The 27803-nt window shown below is 36.3% G+C and overlaps 1 protein-coding gene across 1 annotated transcript in view; it reads right to left on the bottom strand.

The window, feature by feature from the left end:
• Positions 1-7650: 7650 nt before the first annotated feature.
• Positions 7651-27803, bottom strand: part of LOC149776325 (adenylate cyclase type 1-like) — a 285595-nt gene continuing 265442 nt past the window's right edge. Inside the window, exons 20-22 of the mRNA XM_089942825.1 lie at positions 25174-25291; positions 24677-24801; positions 7651-14834 (exon numbers count right to left, since the gene is read on the bottom strand). Coding sequence (XP_089798951.1) covers positions 11979-14834; positions 24677-24801; positions 25174-25291 — 3099 coding nt within the window. The 3' untranslated portion in view covers positions 7651-11978. The remainder of the gene's footprint in view (positions 14835-24676; positions 24802-25173; positions 25292-27803) is intronic.

Raw genomic sequence — 27803 nt, 5'->3', positions numbered from 1 at the left:
TTGGACCATGCCATTGTCATACATCAAGACTAATGGCACATCATCATCATCATCATCGTCGTCGTCGTCGTCATCATCATCATCATCAAACCCTTAACCCAAGAGGTCGTTGGGGCATCACAGATGCACATTCAAGACCTGGAATTCATTCAGAACACTCTATTCCTTTGGACATGTGATAGAACTTTTTAGTGTTTTTATTTATTTAATTAATTCACAATACTGTAAACTTCGCTTAAATTTTAACTTTATAACTTAGAGAATTAAATTATATGTTAAGTTTTACAAAACTTGTTAATTTTGATTCTTTATGGTACTTAGTTTAAGAAAATATATTCGTAACAAACAACTGGTGGATCGTCTGGAAATCTATAATGAAACCAACAAGCTTTCACATTATCATTTATAATGGAGAACTTTTTGTCTAATCCTAGCAAGGAAGACTTAGAATCCTTAAAACGAACTGGAACTTGCCAGATGCTATTGTACTTTGGAAGTAAAAACCTCTTTGGTAAACAAGAAGTAAATAAAAAAACATTTTGATAAAGTATTTGTATTTGTGGAGAAGAAATATGTTTCTAGAAATGGCTTTGATTAGTAAGTCTCTCTGGCTCTAAAGTGAAACTAAAAGAATTGTATTTAAAAATCAGATGGAAATAGAGTTAAGAAAACTTTAGCTTCAAACAGAAATGATGGAAATCAAAGTCTAAAAGAATTTGAACTGGCAGTATAACAAAGTCCTGATTATGATATAGCAAATGGGTGTATTTTGAAGGGTCACGAGTTGGAACCTGGTGCATATTAACAAATGTGTAGGAAAACGTGGACAAACATATGTCGAATTCACGTGAGAAAAAGAACAACCGCTTCATAGGTGGTGTCCAGTCATATCTTGATGAGAAAAAGGTAAAAACTTTAATATGTGCTCATACAGCATTCCTTGACTCACAAAGTTTCATTTGTCAATAGGTCTTCCTTTCAGCAAATTTTTGTTAAGAATCCATATCAGTCGCATACGAGTACTTCTAATTCTCAAACCAGCAAGTTTTAGGAATCCAATTTCTGATAAGACTGATCAGAAATCCTTATTCCTTCCCATGCGCAGTCATTGTAAGAAGAAAGTGTGCTATTTTTTATTGTTATTTGTTAAAACAAAATCAACAGAATAAAGAAAGAGCTATTCCAAATGCTCTTATTTCCTATAAGGTCATGGCGACGGTTTTGTATTGTTGTGTTAAACAAACCTCGATCTGATTTTATTATAGGGAATTATGAACCATTCATGTCAAAAGGTTCTATATTACTTATTGGTGATTATGTCAAGATTATCCCTATTTAAATATTAAGAGATACAAGAGCTTCTCAGAGTCCTTTATTATCACGTACTTTGCATTTGTCCGAGAAGTCTTCTTCTAGAGAACGTGTTCTTATTCAGGAAACAGAGTGTGGCTTTGTTAATGTTCGTCTCCATTGTACCAATTTGGCATCAGACATAGTTTCAGGACATGTGACTGTCGGAGTAATGGTTCTTTACCCATTGAAAGTATGCATTTATTACCAGGCAATGAAAAAGAAATAAGGATATGGTTAATCTACTTATTTGGATTAAAAGATTGATCCTGCTGAGATTAAATCCTGTTTGTGCCGTAACTAGAAGTATGGCAAAAAGAGCTTCTGAGAATTATGTTGATCAAGAAATTATTCCTTTGGCCGACATAGTTATTGGCACTTTGTTCAAATGAAATCTCTTTTGCTCCTTGTATTGGTCTGTCAAGAGGTATTGATGACAGTGATCCTCTTTTTACTACTAATTCTCTCTTATATTCAGTGACAAAAGGCAATCTCTTCTTGTTAAACAGGTATCATGTTTATTTCTATTAGCGAATTTGAAGCCACATAAATACCTGTTCATTCTGTGAAAATGAAGTTATATTATGAGAAAATGGAGACCATCTCAGGTAGCCGCTGATAACGAGTGGTCAATGACTTATCAAGTTGTTGTTCGTAAGTCACATAAACAGGAAACTCTTAGTATTGCCCATGAAACGTTTTGGGTTGGTCGTTTAAGAAAAATCAAGACAGATCATAAAACCTTAAATGATTTTAATTGATCGAAAATTAAATGTGATTGTTCTAAATACTATATATATCTCGTCACACTTGTAAAATGGTAGGAAACCCAATCAGAAGATAAATAAGGATCATCTGCAACCTATTCCTGCATCTGAAGAAGAAAACACATGTAGTAGAATAACGATAATCTGTGTCGGTCTTTTCCGTAACACTAGGTAAAGCAATAAATTCTTGTTGTCAATAATGTGTGCGTCCTCAATATTTCCAGAAGAAATTCCTTTGAGGAATATTAAAACTAGTATGCATCGAACAGTTTAAGTCTTCTGCCTCTAAAAGTCAGGGGGCTTTGTAAAGATTCCATCAGACTTTCACGAACATAATCTGGACATATTGCTTTGATGCAGGAAAAGATTGGGATGGGGTGTTCATTTTTGCTCTTGTTTACTGTCAGTGAATCAGTTCAAGACTCAATGGATTTTTAGTCCTTTTGAACTAGTCTTTGGATATAATATCCGTAAACCATTTAATAAGTAATTAAAAGGAAACTTTTAACCGAAGATTCAGATATGATTATTCTTTACTATGTCTCTAATTTGAAGTATAAGTTGTCAAAGGCGTGTAAAGTAGTAAGAACTAATCTTCACTCTACTAAGTCAAAAATGAAATTAAGGTAGGACAAAAACACAAACGAAAGAGGTTTTTAGCCTGGTGATAGAGTTTTGGCTTTATTGCCCATGTCACAAAATCACCTTTATCCTAAGTAGTATGGTCCTATTGCAATTGTAAAGAAAGTACGTGATTTAAATGATACCACTCGTGCAAGGCAAAAAGAGAAACGACTTTGCCATAAAAATACGTTCAAGGATTATGTTGATAGAAATAGCCTTGTTAATCATTCAATCAATTTAGATGTATCTGTCCCACACAGTGAGGATTTTAACGATGGCATGCAATCTGACTAGTGACTTTGGTTTAACCAATCTTCGGAATTCAGAAATATTAACCCATCTGGACAAGAAACTTTCACATCCGCAGCCAAAAGTAAAAGAGTGAATTAAAGCAAATGTTATATGAATATGAGCACTTGTTTCCAGATGTTCCTAAACGAACAAATAAAATCTACCATGACGATAAAATTGTACATTACACACATATGAAGCAACATTCTTACTGGATGAATCTTCTCAAGCAGGAATGTTTGAAACAAATGCAATACTTGCCGGAGAATGATTTTATAGAACCAGGTAAAAGTGACTGGAGTTAACCATGTATTCTTGTGCCGAAACCAGATAATACTTTCCGGATGTGTACTGACTATATAAAAGTGAACAGTGTTACCAAACTAAATTCATTTTCAACATCAAGAATTGACGGCTGCATTGACAAAATTGTAACTGCAAAATATGTCATCAAGTTTGATCTTTTGAAGGGATCCTGTCAAAGCCGACTCACCGGGAAAGCAAAAGAAATTTCGGTATTTGCAATTCCAGATAGGCTTATCAAAACCAATTGGTATGAATATTATCCCTCCAGCATTCTAGAGTTAAGAACATGATTACATTTATCTAGATAACTGTGACGCTTATATCGATGATCTCGTCATCTACAAGGACACATGGAAAGGTCATTTGGAGACCTTTCTGGAATTCTTTGATCGAGTCCGTGATGCAAATTTTACAATTAATTGAAGTAAAGGTGCGTTTTGCCGTGCTTGTGGTATATTTTTAGGAGATATTGTAGGACACGGTCAAGTTAAACCTGTAGCAGTTAAGGTTTAGAATATATCTGAATTCCCAGTTTTTAATAGTAAAAAAGAGCTGATGCATGTTTTGGGTATTGCTGGATATTATCGGAAAGTTTGCTCAAATGTTTCCATAACTGCCGAGTAAGAAAACCAAGTTTCATTGGTCTGACAAATGTCAGGAGGCTTTTGATAGCTTAAAGGCCATACTTGAGAGTGCAACAGTTTTTCAAGTCCCAATTTCAGTCAGTCATTCAAAATGTCTGTTGATGTTTGGCTTTAATATTGGCTTTTCAACATTTATACGGTTATTATATTCAGTGATTACAACCCACTTACTTTCATTAACAGAATGAAAAAACAAACGTCTGAGATTGGCGAGGTGGAGTTTGATGTTGCAGGAACACAAACTTGACATTAGGCACATCTAGGGAAATGATAATCTGGTTACAGATGTACTTTCCCGTATATATTAGTACCATATTGCTTTTTTTGGTATATATTTTGTGCATTCGTAAGACATATTCTCGTGTAATTTCGATTATTACAGCATCATGTTTATGTTTCACTGGTATGTGGTTTTAACCACTTTTTGCCCCCCCCCCTTCCAATTTGTTTGAAAACATGTATAGTTTTTTCCAAAGGTTTAAGATTTGTTAATAATGAAGCTCTCATGCAGCAGAGTACAAATCCTTCATACACCTCCAACAGGCCTGGCCCTAGGATGTGCGGGGCCCAAGGCAGCATGTGGGGCCCCAAGGCAGCAAGTAAAGAGCGGGGCCACAAGAAAAAAAATTGTACTGCAAATCTGATTTCCTAAAAGCACGGGGCCCAAAGCGGTCGCCTCGTTCGCCTTGCCCTGGGACCTGGCCTTACCTCCAACTAACTGATGAGAATGTTTAAAGAAAAAAGCCAAGTATGTTGTTGTTGTATGGTTTAACGCCATTTTTCAGCACACGATAGGCTATACATGGCGGCCAGTATTAATGGTGGAGGAAGAACCAGGGAAATCCCCGGAAAGAAGCCAAGTATGAAATCATTGCCTATCATCACCTGTTCTGTAAATTTCATTACTTTAAGGAACACAGTACGTACACGTCCCATTGCAATCCCGTGGTCTGCGCCAACAATGGAATTCCTCCTGGAAAACGTAAACACGTTCTAGCTTACGTCATCAATGTCAACGACACTCATCAGCCAGAAACCCATTCGGTGACTATACGTTTCCAACGACGGTATTTAAATACATTATAAGATGAAATGCTATTTACACTCAGTTCCAATGATCAGATTTGATTACGTGTGAGTTATTATTATATAGTGTATTTTCGTCATCAACCAAGTCTTGAAAGTCCCGTTAGAACATTTGTCGACTCATCGTGGAACCCATTTTCCTAGAAATGTGTCCATCGATGGCAAAACAAAACCATCCAAAACTCTTAGATCATGTCATGCATGTGAAGTTTGATATGCAGCAATGTCAACAGTGGCTTTTGGACTCAATATGACTAGTACAGCCATTTCTACCAACAATGTCAACAGTGGCTCTTGGAGTCAATATGACGATTACAGTCATTTCTACCAACAATGTCAACAGTGGCTTTTGGAGTCAATATGACTACTACAGTTATTTCTACCAACAATGTCAACAGTGGCTTTTGGACTCAATATGACTATTACAGTCATTTCCACCAACAATGTAAACAATCGCTTTTGGACTCAATGACTATTAGTCATTTCTACCAACAATGTCAACAGTGGCTCAGAGACATCATGGGGGGTGTGTGTGTGTGTGAAAATTCCGCCCCCACCCACCCCCGAATTGGCATGTGCTGTAAAATTTAGGTAGCCTATTTACTAAAATTAACAAGCCCGTCAAGCCCCCCACCCCCCCCAAGTTGAAATAACCTCCCTGCTGCCCGTAGTAACATATTTTCAATCATCCGTATTTTTTAAATTTCCATCTGTAATATCGGAATCTGAGTTGTCATCAATAATTACGGTGAAATCGTAATAGCAAACAGGTATGTTGAATTGATATTAACTGAGCATATCAGTCCGAGCATGTGCTGATAGTTACGAACCGGCAGCCAATATTATCGCTATAAAAGTCCGAGGCATTGTGCTATACACGGGCGTGCTGGAAGATCCAATTTATGTCTCCTAGGCGATGACACTATATATCATATAAATTCAGATGTTATTGATTTTTGATGAAAATTTAAGTATACTCTAAAACACTAACTCAGATAGGTCAAGTGTCCACACGAAATAACAGTATCAACCATGCTAGCCAATAGGCGTGGTTATCTCAGTTCGTTGTTAAGACAACTGTAAAGCACGTGGACAAAAATGGAGAAACATGTATCTAATAAATGGAAACTGAACTACACTACTTAAGTCAAGGTTGGATTAAAAAATTAAAGGCGGAGCAAATACAGCAGTTGCTCCAGGACCCTGGCCAGGCCTGGTTAGGGGGCGCAACGCAATGAAATGGTAACATATACTGGGCTGGGTGCACATTTTGAAATTGCCCCAGGGCCTCCTACTGATTTAATCCCATATCGACTTCAAAGAACAAAGGGGAATGTTCAGCTATGTATTCACTTATCAAATGTAGAATAAAAAGTTACTTCAGCCAAGGACGATGAATCTGGGTAAAACCAGATCTCCAATGACCTACATTATTATGTATGCGTTTCCAAGTAATACAGTAAATAATAATCTTGCATATTTCATGCGCCGGTTCTCTGTAACGACTTATTTTAAAATTCAGTGACAAGACTTGCAGTGAGAAAAAGTACTTGGGCAATTCAATGTGATTTTTTTGCCTTTAAAGTCACCCGCACTCTAACGCATATCTACAGTAATAATAAAATGCCTTGCTATGGTTCTTCAATTTATAATAGTAACATGCATGCAAGTAAAACTCGTAGTCCTGAGCAAACGACAGTTTGTTTACAGAGGTACACTGGAGTGCACTACAGTTCAACAACTCGTGCAATATTGTTCGCTGGCGAGATAACGCCTTGTACACTTTCTTATTTATTCCTGCTTAACCGTCATGCCCAATAATTTAGTCATGTGACAAGTTGAATATCACGTTTAGGCCTAAACGCACTGCATGTATAGTTGTATTCATGTATATATGCATGTATGTATGTGCGAGAGGATAACATTTCTATTAGACGTAAAAATGTATACCTTTCTTAGTAGATGAATAATTATAATTATAATTACGTGTATATTATACGATTTTTCTCATCAACAATATACATGTTATCAAAATAACTATTGGTTTGATATTTTTCTGTAGGGTTTAATGTAATTTTTGAGCACAATAGAGGTTACACATGGCAGACAGCGTATCTGGCGGAGAAACAACCACCTACCCACGAAGCTACTGGCGAGTTTTATCACATATCCACGTTGGTCGTGCTGAGACTCTAGCCCATGCCCAGACAGGCGAGATGCGAGAGATCGTAAAGGAGAGCGCCTTAGTCTGCCTGGCCACCACATATAATAACGACAAGATTGATGATGGTGAGGATGATTGTGACAGTGATTATTAATACTGGTTGTAAGGGACTGATACAAATCTGTTCTGGTCCAGAATGAACAATAGCCACCAATACGGGGTTGTACTTGCTTTTCACTCAGTGATGTCCCTAAAGTGTACACCTGGCTCGATAGTTTCTTTCAACCAGATCTCTAACATCTCCGCAAAAGGTGGGATGGTAAATAAGAAAGTTCCTTGTTGAGGCCAGAATGAGGCTTTCTCCAAATCTGGCAACGTAATTTTATTGGCTAATGAGAAGAGATAACGTAAGACATCATTGTGATGAAAAGAATACATTTTGTTTCTAACGATATACGTTAAGCATAATACAGAATCTTGGTTTAAATGATTGCAAAAGATTTTCTAAGGACATTACGATAATGAGAAATGTCTTTGTAGTTTCATTTGTACAAAGGATTATCGAAGTGCCATCCGTAAGCAACAGATCAATGACGCAGTTTACCGGACCCTCTTATGGATGATACCTCATGAATTCAGGCAAGTGTCTCGTTTAACAAGATAGATTCATTTCCCAAGCAGAAATGCAGAAACTCCAATTAACAAAAGGTCAAATTTTGGTATGGTCGTCATTTATTTATTCAAGTAAAACCAGAAGGAAAAAAAAATGACTCAGTGTTGATGCTGTTCTACATGTAGGGTGTAAACAAATGTACGGACTGACATACGCACACAAGGACGTCTGTGCTTACCATTTTAAGCTTCCCCAAGGCAGGCGTGACAAAAACCCACCAGCTATTTTCAGATCATCAAGTGGCCTAAATCACGCATCATTAAATACAGTAGAATACGTACATTCCGTTGCTATGGGTTTTGTACCACTCGAAGCACTGATGTTATTAGGCAATTGTTTTGAAATTGGACTGCGGTCAAAACTAAATGGGGAGAGGTCCAGTTAGTCGCCTTTCACTGATTTGGAGAGGGAAGGGAAGCTGTTGGCAAGTTTCTTATAAACAGAGACCATTGCCCACTGAAAGGTCAAATCGATAGGTCATTCGTTTTGGCCTGTAGCAAGCCGAAACAATAAAATGCACGATCATTTGATTTACAGGAGCAAATGTCAATTGTTTTCAATCGCAACGCTTTGATCGTATACCAAATATAATCAAAACCATTTGGAAATAAAACCTCACGAGTGGCCAAACAAGAAACAAACATAAAAAATATTGACAGATATATGACGCACAGCAAATGGATGAAGGACAAAATCATATACTATGCTATCTGGCCTTCAGACAGCTACCGTCTGTACTCGCATTTAAGCAGAGCCCGGACAACTACCGTGTATACTCGCAAAGTTGTGTCCAGCTGCAAACAGCACAATCCGCTAGCGTATTATACGACGGAAGATCTGGGTCTGTGCAGTTTGTATTAGGACTACACTATTAAGAGAGTATAGCCGGTAGATGTAATCTAAAATAGGAGTTTTAAAAAATGGCAAAAATTGTGATGGAAAAAGTCATTTAATACTTTGATTTTGCATATGAAAACACCTGATAAACTTATTTAGCATATCAATCGTATAACATGTATTTTACGTATTTAATGCAAAAGCTGGCATGTACAAATATGTAAGGAGTTGACCATTGTTATCTTATTATCTTTGGCATGATTAATTAAAGATAATTCATCTAAATCGTCAAAATGTAAAAAACAGTCTAGACGGGTTATCATCTTTGGTTATTAAAGGTATAATAATTTCCACACAATGTGACTGTGTTATCAAAGTACATAAAAAATGCCATACGTTTACTTGTCTTATATTAAATAAAATCTGCCAGCAAATCATTTGATATTGTATTTTAACTTTAATATGCCAGTAGTATACTAATGGGGCATAACTGGTTGAAACTTGTTGTCAAGTGACTGGCAGAAATCCGAATGGAAACAAAATATGCTTCAGCAAGTCTATATTTTCAACGAGTACATGAAATAGAGTATACCTAGTTGTAATGATTAAGCATGCACAAGAAAAGTTGGGAACCGAGATGAAATTTCTCCAGGATTTTTCAGAAAGTTCTGGCAATTTTGTAATGGGGTATTTTCAGTTCTGAAGGTGGTGGTTGTAGCAGCTTAATCTGTGAATAGATGCAAAGTTGCACATTTCAACAAACGTGAGTGACAAATTTTACTCATTAAAGACGGTAATCAAGTTGTTTATCTTCTTTATCGGCACAGCAGCACCGATTAGGTATTATGCCAATGGCACTACGTCGTATGCATTAGAAATGCCAATGGTACTACACTGTATGCATTACAAATGCCAATGGTCCTAAGTCGTATACATTAGAAAGACCATGGCAATACGTCGTATGCATTAGAAATGCCAATTCACTAAGTCGTATGCATTAGAGAGTATGCCGTATGCACGAGACATTATCTATATGCATTAGAAATGCCAATGGCACTACGTTGTATGCATTAAAATGTCAATGGCAATACGTCGTATGCATTAGAGAGTATGCCGTATGCATCAGACAGTATCTATATGCATTAGAAATGCCAATGGCACTACGTTGTATGCATTAGAAATGCCAATGGCACTACGTTGTATGCATTTGAAATGTCAATGGCAATACGTCGTATGCATTAGAAATGAGAAGAAAAAAAATGAAGGGCTTACACAAAGGGGTTGAATTGTCAATATTAATGACTGTTACAGACTTCGTTATGCTCACGGCAAATTTGACCCTACTACTGTCCAGCGCTTGCTCACCTAAGGGGAGTCGATTCTATAAATTAGGGGGCGATTGCTTCAGTAGCGCGTGCTGGAGAGAATACTGCGTGACGGTAGTGCTCTATATGTTTTAAATTAGCATAAAAATGACAGATGACTTGTCTTGTTCAATAAAGAGAAAATACGAATGAACTACAAGAAAAGTAGCTTTCTTAAATATAAAAAACCCACTTCGCTCAGTTTCAAGGGGGAGGGAATGTTGAATTCGCTGCAAGGTGCGGGGGGGGGGGGTCGTGCAATAGCACATCCTAGAGAAAACGTTACCTGACGTTAACGCTCAGCATGTTTGAAATCAGCAGCAACGACGAATGATGGCCCGTCATATTTAAGTTATATATATATAAAAACCTCAATAAAAATATATTTTTAAAATAAATAAAAAACGTCACAGTGACGCGTAAAATCTTTTTCAAACTGGCTAGTCCTTAAAACGCCATCTGGTGTCAGTCTGCTTCTGAATACCAGTCTGTATTACAGTCTACATACTTTTGTTAAATAAAAGCAAACAAGCAGAAATAATGAAGATCGCTAGGTATTTTCTTTCCTTGTTCTACACAGACTAAAATGCTTATAACATTCATCTCCGATAGAAAGCCTTCTCTTCTGTCCACGTAAGTATGTGAGCTTCCATCATTATATTATTGATGCAGATTTTTCACCCCTTTGCCAACCACCTTTTTAAATGGCCGACAGTCAACTGTAAAACAAAGCAGATTTCATTCGGGTTCACTCTTGAGATTTGCTGCCGTCGAAAAGCTTTACCCTTATCTGGATCAAAATTACTGGCTAACCTCGTGAACTAACTACCAATGTCAATTAAATGTATTATTTGATCAAGTAACCTATAACTCATTACCACAGATCAATCAACAGTTGCAAATGATCTCACTTATATTAATATGGCTAGACAGCTAAGTTCCATCTACTTTTTGCATTAAAAAGTGTACTATTTTTACTAAAAAGGGGGTGGGGGTGGGGAAGCTGGTGGAGGGATCAACTGAGCTTCTCTCATTGAACTGTAAAGAATTTTCATTAACCAGATGATGCTAAATATCCATTCTCTTTAAGAAAATCTGAAATAAAAACAATTGTATGAGTTATCCAGTTTATAAATATTCTGAAATTCAAACACATACACATACACACACACACACACTCTCTCTCTCTCTCTTATACCCATATTATCAACATTTGCTTTGTAGCAAATTGGTGCAAAAAAAAATTTCATGGACTAAAATAACATTCTAATGGCAAACAAATTAATTTAACAGTGTTGAGTCAAGGCATCCAATTTTGTCTGCCAATCTTCATCATAGATGACATTTACAGTTTGAAAAAAAATGTTTGAGGAACAAATTAATCATGAAATTTTTGTATGAAATGGATAAACAACAAGATTTCCACCAAAAACAATGTTTATATGTGAACTGCGCCCCGATATATATATAAGGGTCACTACTACACATATCTAGGTGGGAAGATTAGTTTTGTGTCTCATCATCTATTAATGCACAAAACATACAATTTCCTGGTGATTTAAACAAAGACAATTTTTCCAGAATAGAATAACAAAGTCGCATATTTCTGAACAGACACTCAGTTTTTATGCTCAGGTATGTGTCCAGAAAACCAAACCTTAACTTTATTCTCTTTGCATTGGGATACAGGTAGTTCTGGCATCATAAATTAAAGTTGTCCTTACTAAATTTTCCATGTCACTGAATCTCCTGGTCAAGGGATAAATAGATAAATTAATCTCATAATATGAACACATGTGGATGATAGTTTCTAATTACAAGTCTTCTGATCACTACAGTAAATACAAAGGTAATGAATACAGAGATCAATTTTCAAACATCTGTAATCTTCTTTTGAGAAAAGACTGGCAACTGCAGTGGCATGTCCAGACTATAGTTATCACTGACCGTCACGTTATCAACATTCACATCATCAAATATATCTATGTCCATATCACTCACGGGTTCTGGTACGAAGAAGTCCTCATCACTCATCATCCCAGGTCGATAGTTATCATATTCAGATTCGTATGCTGTGGATCCTGAGTCGATATTTAGTGCGGGATCACTTTTAGACATTTCACTACTTGATGCAATGGAGGACATGCTGAAACTTTCAATCCCAAGTGCAATGCGTTGCGAGAAAAATGGCAGCATATACTCATGCACAGCATTCGAAGCGGCACCTCTTTTAGATTTTGGACTTCCATAAGCTGAAGACGCATTTGACGATGCGTAATCCTCTCTGTCACTAGGAATATAATCCAAGCTTCTACAATGCCGTGGAGGCATCGTAACATTCTGTCTCCTTTTAACTTGATAGGGATTAATTTGACCTTTATGTCCAACAACAGTTTCTCTGATCTTTCCCTTTGGATTCTGATTCTTTGGAATATGTGGAGGTGTTGTATTTTGCGTTACATCTGAAACATGAGACGGACCTTTGCTGGAGCTTTTGTTGCTTAAATTGTTATCCTGCATCCAGCCATTTAAACAAACATCATCATGTTTGTCACTGTCCATGTTCCCTGTCTCACTTAGAAGGTTTAAATCTATGTCCATAGCAGGACAATCATTGGCAAGTTCCATTAGAAGCTGAGTCAGGGAAGATGAGGCTGCATTTGTCAAGGGGAATTTTGGAGTTGGAGGGCCTAGGGACGAGTTCAGAGTATCACTAGATCGAGATATATGTTTGTCCATGCGAGGAAGCATAAAATCTGTATTAGCCATAAAGGATCTAGGATGATGACCATCTTCAGGAGTTGAAATATGGCGCACATATGCTGGCCGTGCAAGCTTGAGTTCAATTGGTTGCAACATAACAACTGATGAATTGTCACTCTGTGGTTTTGAACATGTTGATTCTCTATCTTCATCAGATAAAGGCGGTGGCAAAACTTTCATCTGGTTGCGTGTGTTAAATGGTACAGGGAAGGCACTTGGCCTCAGTTTTGGACTCGAATTGCTTCGTTTGACATTTGGTGACTTTTTGGTTTGCATTTGTTCACGACTTCCATCAGATGGGGATCTTTTTAGATTCCTGTTAAGGTCAGGTGGATCCTCATGTTCAGGAAGAGAGGAGGGTGGCAGAAGAAACATTGACTTGCCATCTATACTTGCAAACAGCGGCAGTGCTGATGTTGGAGTAAGTGTAGATTGAGAACTGCTGCTGCTGGCATGTGAGCCATTTGAGATTCGTCGAGTATCACCAGGTATAGGTTTAGGTGGAAGTCGTATCAGGGAGGGCTGATCAATATTTAACAAGTTCATGGGTTCATCCATTTCAGGAAAGCTTGTCTGAGTTGGTGTGGATCTTTGGGGAGGTGTATTTCGTTGAGTTGGTGTTGACCTTTTGCTTGTGGCAGGTACTGGACTAGGATCTGGAGAGGCAGTAGGACCTGCAATTGGTTCACGATATGTAGCTCTTACAAATTTATCTTCTGAAATCTCTTCAGGTGGCCCTGGGTATGGTGCCCTTGCTTTGGATTTTGCAGAAGACGTCGATCGAAGAAAAGGTCTGTTTGGTTTTGCTGGGTCTACCACTTGTCCAAGCTCCTTCAACATGTTCGTCATCTTTGCCTGTTCCTGCAATGGAATTTCATCAAGATTGGTAAGCTCACTGGTTATAAAGGTACCACTGGGAGGCACAGTTGGCACTGATGGATATCGGTAAGTGTCAGGCCCTGACATGTGGGCCCTCTGTGGGAACTGGCAAGGTGCTGGCTTGATAGCCTGTTGCAAGGGTTGTGAGACTCCAGCTAACACTAATGGTGTGGGTCTTATCAAAGGAACTGTGGGAACAGCCACCTGACGTGGTGGAAGATCAGGTCGATAGTTTAGCAAATGTGTAGAGTCCCTTTTTTGCTTCTTGGGCAATGGAGGTGGAGCAGTAATTGGTGGTGGAGGGTGGAATGGCTGACAGTCAGGTGGGGATGATACAACACGATTTAATGACTCTTTAGCTTTGGCATGACTTGTGGTTTTGGCTCCTTTAAAGGAACTGTAGGAACTATGTGGTGACTCAAGAATGTTCTTATTCATTGTTTTCTTTTCATGATGAGAATTTTCCTCCAGATTTACATCAGGTATTCCAACTTTTAGACAGTCAAAGAGGGAATTTTGCACAACTCCATTCAAAATGTCTTCTGCCCTTCCACTGGCACCTTGCATTTTTGTATTCCTAAAATGCACAGCTGGTAATTCAGGCGAGTCCACCCTAACATAGGTCACTTCTTCTGATGGAGGTGCCTGACTGGATAAACATTTTCTTAAGGGATTTCTTGACTCTCTTGGACTGTCCTGAACATTCTGTCTTTTTCTATTCAAGCTCCCAGGAGGAGTGGGCATACTCAACGTCTTTTCTACTGACTGTGGAAGGTCGGTGGGTGACAAGAATGGAGACTGAACTTGCGAGGTCTTTAAGGAATCTTGTCGAATATTGTCTCGACTATTGGTCGTACTCACTTGTCGGTGCATATTGGATCCTGACTGATTTGGAGAGCCAAAGGCATCATGGGATGGTGACTGTGACACTGAACTATCAGGCATAACAATGTTGTTGATGGGGTGATTTGACCTTTTGCCCAGTAAGAAATGGGTAATCATTTCTCCCTTCCCTTTAACATTTACTTTGCCTCTGCACTGAAATTCATACAAATCTTTCAGAGAATTGTGAACCTCTTCTGTGACCTGAAAAAAATAATAAGCAATAATATCATTTCTGCATGTTGTTGGATAGCCATAAAAAAACTGGTTACTTTTCCTGACCAAAAACATATACAAACAAACAAAAAATCCAAGCCCAAGCATTTTCAAATCCACACACACAATATTACGCTACCATTCAAATTGCACAGCTTTGTAGTTACACTATACATGTACACTAATGAATGAAAACCATAGTTTTGCTATTTTGTTTGAGTATAAAAGAAAATGCATACTGAAAGACACAACCTCACAGGTGAAACAAAATAATCCATGAGGCTTCTTGTGTGTTTTTAAAAAATTTTAACGTAGCTTTAACATATTTTCAGTCAGATCACTACGATGTCTGCAGCATGGCAGTTTATAGCAATGTCTAGTACTGGGGCATCATGCTGAAGACATATAGCATGATGTCACATGCTGTCACATTATCCAGACACTAGGCCAACAAGTCCTAACACTAAGCTCTTAATGCTGAGTGCCTAGCAAAGCAGCTGTTAGTACATTTTTATAAGTCTTTGATATGACGCAGTCAGGGTTTGACCATGCGACCTCCTGCATCTAAGGCGGGCACTCTAACCACTTGGCCACTGGAACAGTAAAATAATCCATGTTGCAATCTTGTTACTATCATCTACTGCCCATGAAAATGTGCATAAATATTACTCAGACTGTTTACTGTCATTACATAAAAACTAGAGAGATACAGATATTGCAGGATATATATAGACTGTAATTTCCCATAGAGTTAAAGCAGTGAAGTAATTCAGTCACATGTGGAAGAGTAGGTCAGTCCTAAATATTACAATATAACAGAACCAGTATGTGTGGTTATCATTCTGAAACTATTACTGGCCTAATAGCAAATTAAATTACATTCCAATATACAATAATTCATAAGAAGATAATAAACACATGAAATAGTAATCTCTTTTGTGCTAGGTTATTTATTCAATATCAGCTTCAAGTACAAGAAACAATTTTTAGTATCCAATGAAACTACTCCCTCAATACATCACCTGTCCAATGAAACTACTCCCTATATACACAACCTGTCCAATTAAACTACTCCCTAAATACATTACCTGTCCAATGAAACTAATCCCTATTTACACAACCTGTCCAATGAAACTAATCCCTACATACATCACCTATCCAATGAAACTAATCCCTATAGACACAGCCTGTCCAATGAAACTAATCTCTAAATACATCACCTGTTCAATGAAACTAATCCCTGTATACATCAACTATCCATTGCAACTATTCCTGGTGTACATGACCTGTCCAAGGAAACTAGTCCCTATATAGGTGACCTGTACAATGTAACTGCTCCCTATATATGTGACCTGTCCAATGAAACTAATCCCTCTATACATGACCTGTCTAGTACAACTAATCCCTCTATAAGTGACCTGTCCAATGAAACTAATCCCTATATATGTGACCTGTCCAATGAAACTAATCCCTCTATATGTGACCTGTCCAATGAAACTAATCTCTCTATATGTGACCTGTACTTGACCAGATGTAGGTTTTAGTAGTAGCCACAATAGAACTGTAAAACAAAATGTCTCAGAAGAAGACTTTTTACTTAAATGTTTTTTTACTTTGAATAAGGTGTGACATATTCTTCTAATGCTTCCATGATTTATCTTTTCATTATCTACAAGTAATTTAGTTCTGAACAAATATTTTTTGTTTTATTGGTGTCAGCAATAGTGAAAAGTGCAATGTGGTTCTCCCAATTTTCAACAATGCAACACTGTTCTCCCAATTTTCAATAATGCAACACCGTTCTCCCAATTTTCAACAATGCAACACGGTTCTCCCAATTTTCAACAATGCAACACGGTTCTCCCAATTTTCAACAATCTGAATCACACATTAAACTTATTATGGCTATTTCTGATAATAGGCCAGTCAATTCCCTACTTTCCAAAAAAAGTAATAGTTTGTTACTGAAGAACTATAATAATCTCCAAATATATCATGATATCCAAAATTTACAAAGACATAATAAAAAAATATTTTGGCAAATTAATTTGGCATTCGAAGATCAGGTCTGAAAATATGGTACTTATATCATCAGCACATAGACTGACACATGTGACATCTTTCAGAGTAAAGAAAACACTTCACAGATTGCAGACCATCAGTCTCATTCCTTGAGTTTAATTTCCCATCCAATATGGCTCTTATAAGTGGTATCATAATGCAGGAGTAATGTGTGTGTGTGATTTAAATTTTAAAAAATTTCAGTCATATTACTATGATGTCTGCAATTTGGCAGTTTATAGTGATGTCTAGCACTAGGACATCATGCCGAGGACATGTAGAATCATGTCCCACCCAGTCACATTATCCTGATACCAGGACAACCAGTCCTAACACTAACTTCTTAATTCTGAGCACCTAGCAAGGCAGCTGTTAGTACCATTTTTATAAATCTTTGGTATGACTCAGCCAGGTTTTGAACCTGCAACCTTCTGCACCTAAGGCAGATACTCTAACCGCTTAGGCCACCACAGCAGTCTGAGGGTGTAATGAATCATGTAGTGCAATATCAGACAGCCTCACTATAATGTTGTATCCAATATGACTCTCATTGGAGGCATTACAGTGAGAGAGTCATATGTCATGTACTTCATGATAAGGCAGTCTTACTATAAATGTAGTATCCTATATGGCTCTCATAGGTGGCATTATAGTGAGTAGTGAATCATGTAATTCAATATCAGACAGCCTCACTATAATGTGGTATCCAATATGACTCAGTGGTGGCATTATAGTGAGGGAGTAATATCATGTACTAAATGTGGTTCTCATATGGCATTATAGTGAGTAGTGTATCATGTAGTTCATGGTAAGACAGTCTCACTATAGTGTATTCTCTAATGCTCTCATGGATGACATTATAATGAGGGAGTTCAATGCATTAAGCAGAATAAATGTTGCAAAAATCTACATCAGTACCGAAAGACCAAACACTGAAAGTATTGTTAGAATAAAAAACTGCAATTTGAGCATGATGAATGTAATAAGACAAATTTCAATTCTTATGTGTTTAGGCTAGAATAAACAGTAACACAAGAAAGAGCAAAAACAAAAAACTTTAAAAAAGTACAATAATTTATTTCCCTGGAAAATTCGGTAAAAATGAAAAAAATATGAACTTATGGTTTTAAGAATCAAATCCAAAAATAATCCAAGAATAATTCACAAATAAAATTCCTAATAACAAAATGTTCTACTGCTTTCTTTCAAGTTTGAATCCCGACGAAGAATCCAAGATGGAAGACGATGATGTATGCTGTAATATGTAGTGTTGAAGTCTACAGTTCCTTGTAGAAACAAGAGTTATCACTCTGGTTTTGGAAATCTGAATAAATTTTTTTAAAAACTGTCCTTGTTCAACAATTTCACATGAGAATGCATATTTTCCATGAAAAAAAATTAATCCTTTTGAATCCAAGTAATATGAAATAACTCCAATCCAAGTCATTTGAAATACCTCCAAACAGCAGAACATACAACTTCCAGTTCAAAGAAAAAGCCTAGCTGCAACTGAAAATATCTCTCTCAAAAAAAAAAACGGTTATATCATATTCCCCCCCAAAAAGGGGGTCATGTGATCATTTTCCAGAACCTCGAAAGAATTAAGTACTTGTTAAGATCACATACACCCAGTGTGGCCCTGACGAAAACCAATCATTTCACTCTAAGAAATAAAAAAAATTGTTTGCATCTTAAACATGTAGTCCCATCATGACCTCGACAACAACCAATCATTTTAAAATAAAAATAGAACTTATTTACATGGTTGCTACTAATTTTCAATCAAGGTCAGGATACAGATCAACACCTGGTGTTTATAAAACGAACAGTCACAGTCAAACTATTTTCTGGAAAAAATATCTCCAGTGAATAAATTTACATTACAATGGCCTGTAATGAAAAATATTTAAAAAAATTGAAAACTGACAAACAATTAAACTGAAATAAATATATATTAAATCAGATATAATTAAATCAAATATACAAAACACAATCATTACTATGCATTTATTCAACACAATCTAATAGCTTACTAATATATGGTTATGCAGAACCCAAACACTGAATATAACATTATTTGGTGGCAGCAATGAATTAGTACAAAGGACTGGTTTATGACATACCCAATAATATGTATTTATGAGACACTCCAATGGGTTGGATGGTCATTCAAATCTTGTTTTCAAGTCTTATCAAATTTTAAAAAAATCTGGAATCTGGTAATAATAGACACACTGACTGACGACAAAATAAGAGATGCAATAAATATAAATAATTTTATATATCTTTATGTGAAGGTTTGTTCTTGCTATATGCCTTGCACTTGTCCATCTGTCAGTTAATTTTTTTTATTTCCACAAAACACTTTTATTTTTTACCATAAACACTGACCAAACATCATGGATGTCTTGCATACTCATAAAGAACAAACCTATTAATTTGGGGGTCAAAAGGTCAAGGCTGAGATCACTGGAACATACACAAGAAAACTGGTTTTCAAACAATAATTTTAGTTTTAGTCCATGTACCCTCACCAAAATTTGTGGATGGTTTAGACTTGGGGAAAGTAAAAAAACCTATTTATTTTGAGTCTAAAGGAAAAAGGGGTCAAGGCCACAGTGATTAGGGTAAGGAAAAAAATGGTTTCTGTATCACAACTTAGACCTCATACAATGATGGAACGTTGGATGGCTTGCACATGGGAATATGTTGTTGTTGTTGTTATAGGGTTTATCATCATTTTTCAGCACAAGATAGACTATACATGGCAGCCAGTATAAATGGAGGAAGAACCCGGGAAAAATCCCGGAAAGAACCACTGACCCACAAGAAGCTTTCTCACATACACACACTGGCCGAGCCTGACATTTGAACCCAAACAGAAAGAGGTGAGATCCATAATGGTGATCGCTTTAGACCACTCAGCCACTCAGGTCCCCCACGTGGGAATAAAAAAATCTGATTAAGCTTTGGGTTATAAAGGTCAAAGGTCACATTCCCTTCAGTCAAATAAGCAAAGAAATACAAACTACGGCTTCTATACAATAGCCTGAGTTCTTGGTAAATTTACAAAAACCAAATCTTGTCAACTGATTGCACCTGAAGTAAGAAAGAAGCCTATTGATTTTGGGGTTGAAAGTTCAAAGGTCAAGATTATGGATCAATTTGATAGGAATTTTGCTTTCTGCACAATATGTGAAGTGCGAGTCCAATACATTGATCCAACTTAGTGGATGAGCAAGGAAAAGACCTACTGATTTGAGGTCAAAATTAAATGTTCAAAGGCACTATGCCACAAAAAGAGGACAAAATTATGCAGAATCATGCATTACATTGCATCAAACTCTGAGGTTTGCTTGCAGACATGGGAAGAAAATAGGTTATAAACATTAGACTAGATGGCTGAAAAGTTAACATCACAATAAACCAAATAAAGACCGTTTCTTTCCTATATGATAATAGTTGTTTTTACACAATCTTCATCTAACAAAATTCTTATATACCATATATAATTGTGTATAAGTCCATTTGCGTATAAGCTGACCCCCAAAATGAACAGGTATAAACACTAAAAAGTGCAAGACCCACGTATAAGCTGACCCACAACTCCGAGACATCTCAAGATGCATGAGGTAAGTTCTAAATGCATTTATTTTGGCAAACTTATATTTTAAAAACTTACATGTATACTTATCTTTTATGTTTTTTATTTAATTTTCTGTTTGTACACTTTTTCAAGATACCTGTCAACTTTAATGCTGGGAGAGGAATAAAAAAACATCAAGATTTTTGGGGTCCTTCCACGCCTACTTCCTGATTTCAAATCTTCTGATTTTTGCAGAGAACTCCCAATTATTACATTATATCTTTGATTTTCATTTCTTTTAAACAAGAAAAGTCCTACATTGTCTGTTTTATCACCTGTGAATTATTGTTGTGACAAAAACAATTACTTTACTAGAAAGAATTCGCTTCTTTACTAAATAGAATGTTAAGTTTAAATATTATTCACATATATTAACGGGTTTTTTTTACCTCTACAATAATACAAAAAAGAAAAAATAAACCAGAACAAAATGATAAACCACAACAATAAAATCTTCCACAATTAATTTCAATCCCAAGAGTGATCACTACGAATGCTGCAACTCCTTATGCTATAGCACTATTCCCACGAAAGAAACTTACACGAGTAAACACCTGGCTTTATTATATCATATATACCAATGTTAATTACCATGGTTAAATTAAAAGAAGGAATGAAAATACATGCCATGCAGAAAATGTGTCATCAAAAAAACGAATTCAGAATACATGTTTTCTAGAAAACAATGTTAAATGCTTTATGAGTTGACAATAAGGGAATAAGGTTGGATATACAACAAGGGGAAAATAGTTGCCACATGTACAGTACATGAGGTTGCCTATTTAGGTACCTTTAGTTCAACAAAATTGGGAATCCTTTATTTGCCAATCAGTTGCTGGTGCTTGCATAACACACAATACACCACTCCCTCGATAACTCGTGCCCTGATAACTCGCCAACCCGCTTATAACACAGTGTCAGGCATGGATCCCATTTTTTAAACCCGAAAATACCCCCAAAATGTATCCCTATTTGTTGAACTTGAAGAAAATCGCAATCAAAATTGGTAACGGAAACTCTGATGTAATGCTCGTTTTATCATTGAAAACGGTAGATGGGACCTGGAAATTTTAATCAACACTATGTAATCGTCATAAGTGCAATGTGTCCTCTTGTAATTAAACGTAAAATGCGTCAATCTACCGTAACAGCTATGTTTGCGAGCGTTTCTCTGAGAACCTAATTAAGTGCCGACCGTGTTATGATAACTGACTTGCGGAAGTATTTAATGTTTTGTTACACTGAATTAAAAGCTGGCCTCCTTTATATTATCACATTAATTATCTTTTGAATTAAAAAAATGGAGGTGGAATAAAATAAAAGTTAAAAGGCACAAAAATCTGACTAACTTAAAATCTAGCGGCCTTGGTTGTATGTCGGATGAACTCACTTCGTTTGATCAATCGAACACTGTAATAAACGTTATTGTGTATGTAACAGAAACTACCTTAAATTAACCGACTCTTTCATAACTGTGATCAAAGATAACAAAGCAGCAAAGCGAAAAGAATACTTCGTAAAATAAAGAGCTTGATTTCACAGATACGGACCATTGTGGGCAAGCAAGTTTCAGAGAATTCTTGAACTTGCATTTAGAGATATCCTCAGGGATTATAAGAAATTTTATTATTACTTCCAGTGAAATCACGACGTTAACATTCTACTAATTGAACAATAAAAAATTGAGTTTCAACATAGATGTGTCACGAAAAAAATGTTGTGTGTTTTTGAAAAAAAAGAAATCTTTGTTTGGTGATGTATCAACAGTTAGTCTAGTTCCCAAATTGTGGACTACCGATTTTGCAAGATACTATTAAATACCACTACGGGAACCAGACTCATCAAGAAAACAAAAAGCAGTGACGTAATACACAGATTTTTCACGCACACGTGATGGTTTTTCAAACCAGTTGGAACGATCTTTCATATGTTGGATATTTTGAGAAAACAAAAATGTTATTTAAACAGAATAACGAACAACTTCATTAGAAAAGGTGCATTATTAAAAATTATTATCGATGTGATTGTAAAAAAAGGATTCAGTCATTAAACAGCCCAGTTCCCTAACGCCCCCCGTTTACGGGTTTCTAGATGTCAAAGTGATTTTTTAAAAATTTTTGGAGGTCCCACAGTAACTCACGCCTCGCTTATAGTGCAGTCTATGTTTGTGGACCCCGCTGTGCTCGAGTTATCGAGGGAGAGGTGTAGTGTAGAACATGGTTTCTTTGAATTATGACAGAGGGCCAGTTGTTTTCACAAAATAGTTGCATCAATAAGGATTAACTTTTAATTAGTTGCATTGGCTTTCTTGCTTGTTTATTTAAGACTAATCTTTAGCTATTGCACAGTTTGACCACAGCTGACCAGAATATGAAAATAGGGCATATCCTGCAGGAAAAAAGAGTGCGTCATAGGGAGAAACGTCGAGTCTTTTTGCGAATTTCACACATATTGGACCAGGAAGATCGATCAATATTTAGTGAAAACATGGCTTTAAAAATGCCACAAAAACGTCCCGTATTTAGGTCTCAGTCTCTATTTATTTTTTCAGTCTCCCTACTTGGATTTTGAAAAGTTCAAAGGTATGCCTTACACCCCATTTTACAAAACTACAGTAATAGTGCAAATAATATGGAATAAAAGGCAATTACACATCAAGGTACTGGTATAGTTGCCGGTCAAAATTCTCTCTTAACACAAGCCATTTTCAGGGTTTTAATGATTAACTGGCCTGTACTGATGTCGCAAAATGAAAGCCAAATTCACCGACTTAACATAGGAGATGCTGAAACATCAAGCTTTCCATTGTGTGGAAAGTTATGATGTTTGTTCAGCCAAACACAAAACCAAAATTGATTGATGTTGATCTTAGTTGATCTATATGAGAATTTTAGCCTTTATTACCACTCTTCTTGAACATGTACATTATGCTGGTTATGTGCCCTGTACAATTAAACATTCATAACTTTTTAAAAATATTACCTCAATTTGTAGGATCACTTATATCCTTGAAAATTAGAAACTCATGAGCACATGATTCAGTGTAAATGAAACAGCTATTAAGGACTAGCTGAAATGTTATCTGGAAGAATGCAATTTGGTCGAAACAATAAAGCATAAATCTGCATCTAATATGTTTGGGAATAAATAAGGATTTAAGTGACACTATGCACGCTTTGCACTGTGTTAGTACTGTACATTATAGTTCAGCCTGGTCTCCCGGGTAAACTCAACTGGCCCACAAATTATGAAGTTTGTATTTGCAAATATGCACATGCAAAATAATAACAAAATCAATCATAGCATTTTATAACAGTTTAATAAGTGTCGGGTCACTAAAAGTTATTTTTTTACTATTCTTAGGACATAGAAAAAATTATTGTTTTGTGTCTCAAGATTTACAGCCATTACAGAAGTCAACAAAAAGACCTAAAAACTGTCAAGTTTAGACATTGTCCCGCAGAGAAGCTAACCCCACCCCCTTATTCCAGGTCTATATTTTTTCCTAAATTATTTGGCTTATACACGAGTATATACGGTAATCTACATTTTCAGCAAGGAAGGAACCTATTGCTCACTGGGTTAGAGGTTAAAGGTCAATTTCAATGTGATACAAAAGCCAGTGCTGTATAGAGATGCCTACATACAGAATTATTAAACAGAGGGTCAGCAAATGAAGCACCATTCATGGAGTCAGTCATGCCTAAAAACCGAATTATTAAACAGACGGTGGGCAAATGAAGTACCATTCATGGAGTCAGTCATACCTACAAACAGAATTATTAAACATCAGGTGCGCATATGTCAGTCATGCCTACATACAGAATTATTAAACACAGGGTGGGCAAATGAAGTACCATTCATGGAGTCAGTCATGCCTACAAACAGAATTATTAAACACCAGGTGCGCATATGTCAGTCATGCCTACATACAGAATTATTAAACACCAGGTGTGAATATGTCAGTCATGCCTACATACAGAATTATTAAACACAGGGTGGGCATGTGATATACCGTTCATGGTACTCATGTACAAATTCTTCTCTTTATTTCAGCTGATTTGGCTTTAAGTAAAAGGTAACCATAAGATGACCTGTACAAAAATCTGACTGTCTTGCATACCTGGATGTAGTCTGGTTTTCCAGTTGATTCCATTCTGCTGGCAACATTGACTGTGTTACCCCAAATATCATACTGAGGTTTTCTGGCCCCAATTACCCCAGCCACTACAGGCCCAACATTGACACCTGTAAAACAACAACAACAATAAAATGATCACCTTACAGGTAGAAGATCCTACTAAATAGAACAACTCATAACTCGTATATGGATTATTACCATTCATTTGTATATATCATTACAATACAGGGCATTGAGAAATAAGCAAGATCCAAATCCAAAGATAACACACACACACACACACACAATGAGGAAAAGAGAGAGAGAGATTTGATACTTCAACTGGAAAACATCAATATATCTTTACTTCATTCCTTTTAGTGCTTTGCATCATTGTAATGGTTGCTCTTCAAGTACACTGTTAAGATATTTTACTAATTTTCCAGAAGGTTATATTATTACATTAGCAATGTTTTCTCAAGAATAAAGACTTTACTCACCAACTTTTAATGTGAAATTATTGTATGAATTTTCATTTATGTTCCTCAGTTTATCCTTCATGGCAAAGATAAACTCAGTCAGAATAGACAAGTTTCTGGTCACAGATTCCGAGTCATCCTGGATAGAAGAAAAAGTGTGATTCATTAACCACTGATTATCAATAATTATCTGACACTTACAAACACGATTCAATTACTGTAGGGGGTTATGACAAATATGACCTATTTACTGTGTGGCAAGACAAGTATGGCCTATTTACTGTGGGGAAAGACAAGTATGACCTATTTACTGTGGGGGAAAGACAAATGTGACCTATTTACAGTGTGGCAAGACAAGTATGGCCTATTTACTGTGGGGAAAGACAAGTGTTGCCTATTTATTGTGCAGAAAGACAAATATGAACTATTTATAGTGGCGAGACAAGTATGACCAATTTACCATGGGGAAAGACAAGTATGACTAATTTACTGCAGAAATAAAACAAGTATGACCCATATACCATTGGATATGAGAAGGATGACCTATCTGCCATGGTGGGTGGGTAAGACAAGTATGACCTATGTACAATATGACCAGACAAGCATGATTTATCTACAATGGGGTAAGACAACTATCAGCTATTTACTATGTAAGACAAGTATGACCTATTTACTGTCTAAGACAAGTATGACCTATTTAATGTATGAGTAAGACAAATATGACCTATTACATTGCATATGCAACAGTGCATTGTTATATCATAATCTGCTTATCTTGACATCTAGCATGAGTACCATATGTTGTGAGATATCCACTTTTTTATTGTTGACATTACTGGTAACTGAGATCAACCATTCAAGGCATTATCTCATAATCCATCTTTCATTGGATTTTTGGCCGCTCGCTAGTAATTAATATATTTACAAAGACTGACATTTGTATGTGGCTGGTAAGTAAAATTCCTCTTCTTTTCAGTCAGAATTATATCCTTAAGAACACCCATTTGTTAAATTTCTGACACACATGCGTGGAAGGCAGCATCATGTTGCTACCACAAATGTAAAAAACCCACACAAAAACCACACACATCTTACATAAATGGTTTATTCAATAGGCAGGGAAGAAATGTAGCTAGAATAGACCAAGCAACGACCAATTCCTTTTTAAACATGTGCCCTGGTAAAACAGTTTGCAGAAATTTCAAAGGAAACATTACTTTTGAAGCATTTATTATTATGAAAACATTGCCAAATGGAAAAAAAAACAGTTGCAATCATGCAATACAATTATTTGATGATGCTGCCATAATATGAAATGGGCATTTGTTTGGTTCTCCAAAGTTGTCCTTTAGCGGTCACTTCAATGATGCATGCACCCTTCATCAAAGAAAGCCAGCTACAATCTTCAATAAACAAAAAAAAACTTTTCTTCAAAGGAAGTCAGTACCAAACTTAAATAAAAGTAATGGAATCTGATGAATTATTTTCATTTTCCAATGTGACTGGACACTTTGACTGTGCTGTGAAAGTTTCCTTTTTGCAGGGAAAATGTTTTGCTTACGAATGCTAACAACAGTGGCTTAAAACACTAGCTAACTTATACCAACTTGGTATGTACTGAAAAGTAAATGTGCTTCATCATGCGTTACATGATTGTGCTATGTTTTTCTACCGAATTCAGACCAATATGACCCGTCACAAAATTATTGAATATTTTAAATCTGTGTGTGTGTGCATATTTTCAATGGAATCGCTTGTATTGTGGATTCAATGTATATGATGAGATTTGCAGGTGAGTACACGGTCTTGATACTCTGTTCATGCTAAACATTATACATGTAAATATAAACAGTATTCATGTATATATCCCAATTCGTGGTTCTCTAAATAAAGTAAACTATTATATATGAAACTATTATATATGCCTTCTGTTTTACTACAGGTGTATTTCTCATTTAATATGCATCAATTTAAGATGGTACTGTGCCGACAAAGCATGTATTTTACTGCCCACATTTATTACCTACCCCCCACACAATTTTTTGGGGAGTTCACACATCATTTTCTTCGGATAACTGACCTGACTGCTCATAAGAAGGTTCGGTCTATAACACGGTCAAGTTCTATGGCTCCCGAATACCGTGTTTTAGCGGGGTCACACTGTATTACTTATCTATACTGGGTAAGACAATTATGACTTGTCTATGCTGGGGTAAGACAAGTATGGCCTATTTACATCAGGTTAAGACAAGCATGGCTTATCTATGCTGGGGCAAGACAAGTATGTGTTATCTATAATGGGGTAAAAGAAGTAAGACCCATCTATACTGGGGTAAGACAAGTATAAGTTACCTTTAATGGGATAAAACAAGTATTACTTATCTATAAGGAGGGTGAGGACTGTAATTTTTCTGCTATCCAATGCAGAGAGAATGTCATTAACTACTTTTAGAAGAGTAGTTTCAGTACTGTGGCAAGGGGGATATGCAGATTATACATTGCTAAAAAGACTGTTTGAATTACCAATTATCATGGATTTTGTGGTAGCTATAAATAATACATTTTAAAACTTAAAGTAAAATATCTTTGCAAAAAACATGCATAGGAATTTAAGTATCAAATTAGTCTTTTACCAGAAAATGAAACTGATG

Source organism: Sinohyriopsis cumingii, chromosome 18 (assembly GCF_028554795.1).
Source record: "Sinohyriopsis cumingii isolate HCF-2022 chromosome 18, ASM2855479v2, whole genome shotgun sequence".
Lineage (NCBI taxonomy): Eukaryota > Metazoa > Mollusca > Bivalvia > Unionida > Unionidae > Sinohyriopsis > Sinohyriopsis cumingii.
The sequence above is the reverse complement of the archived record's forward strand: the minus strand, read 5'-3'. Positions and strand labels throughout refer to the sequence as shown.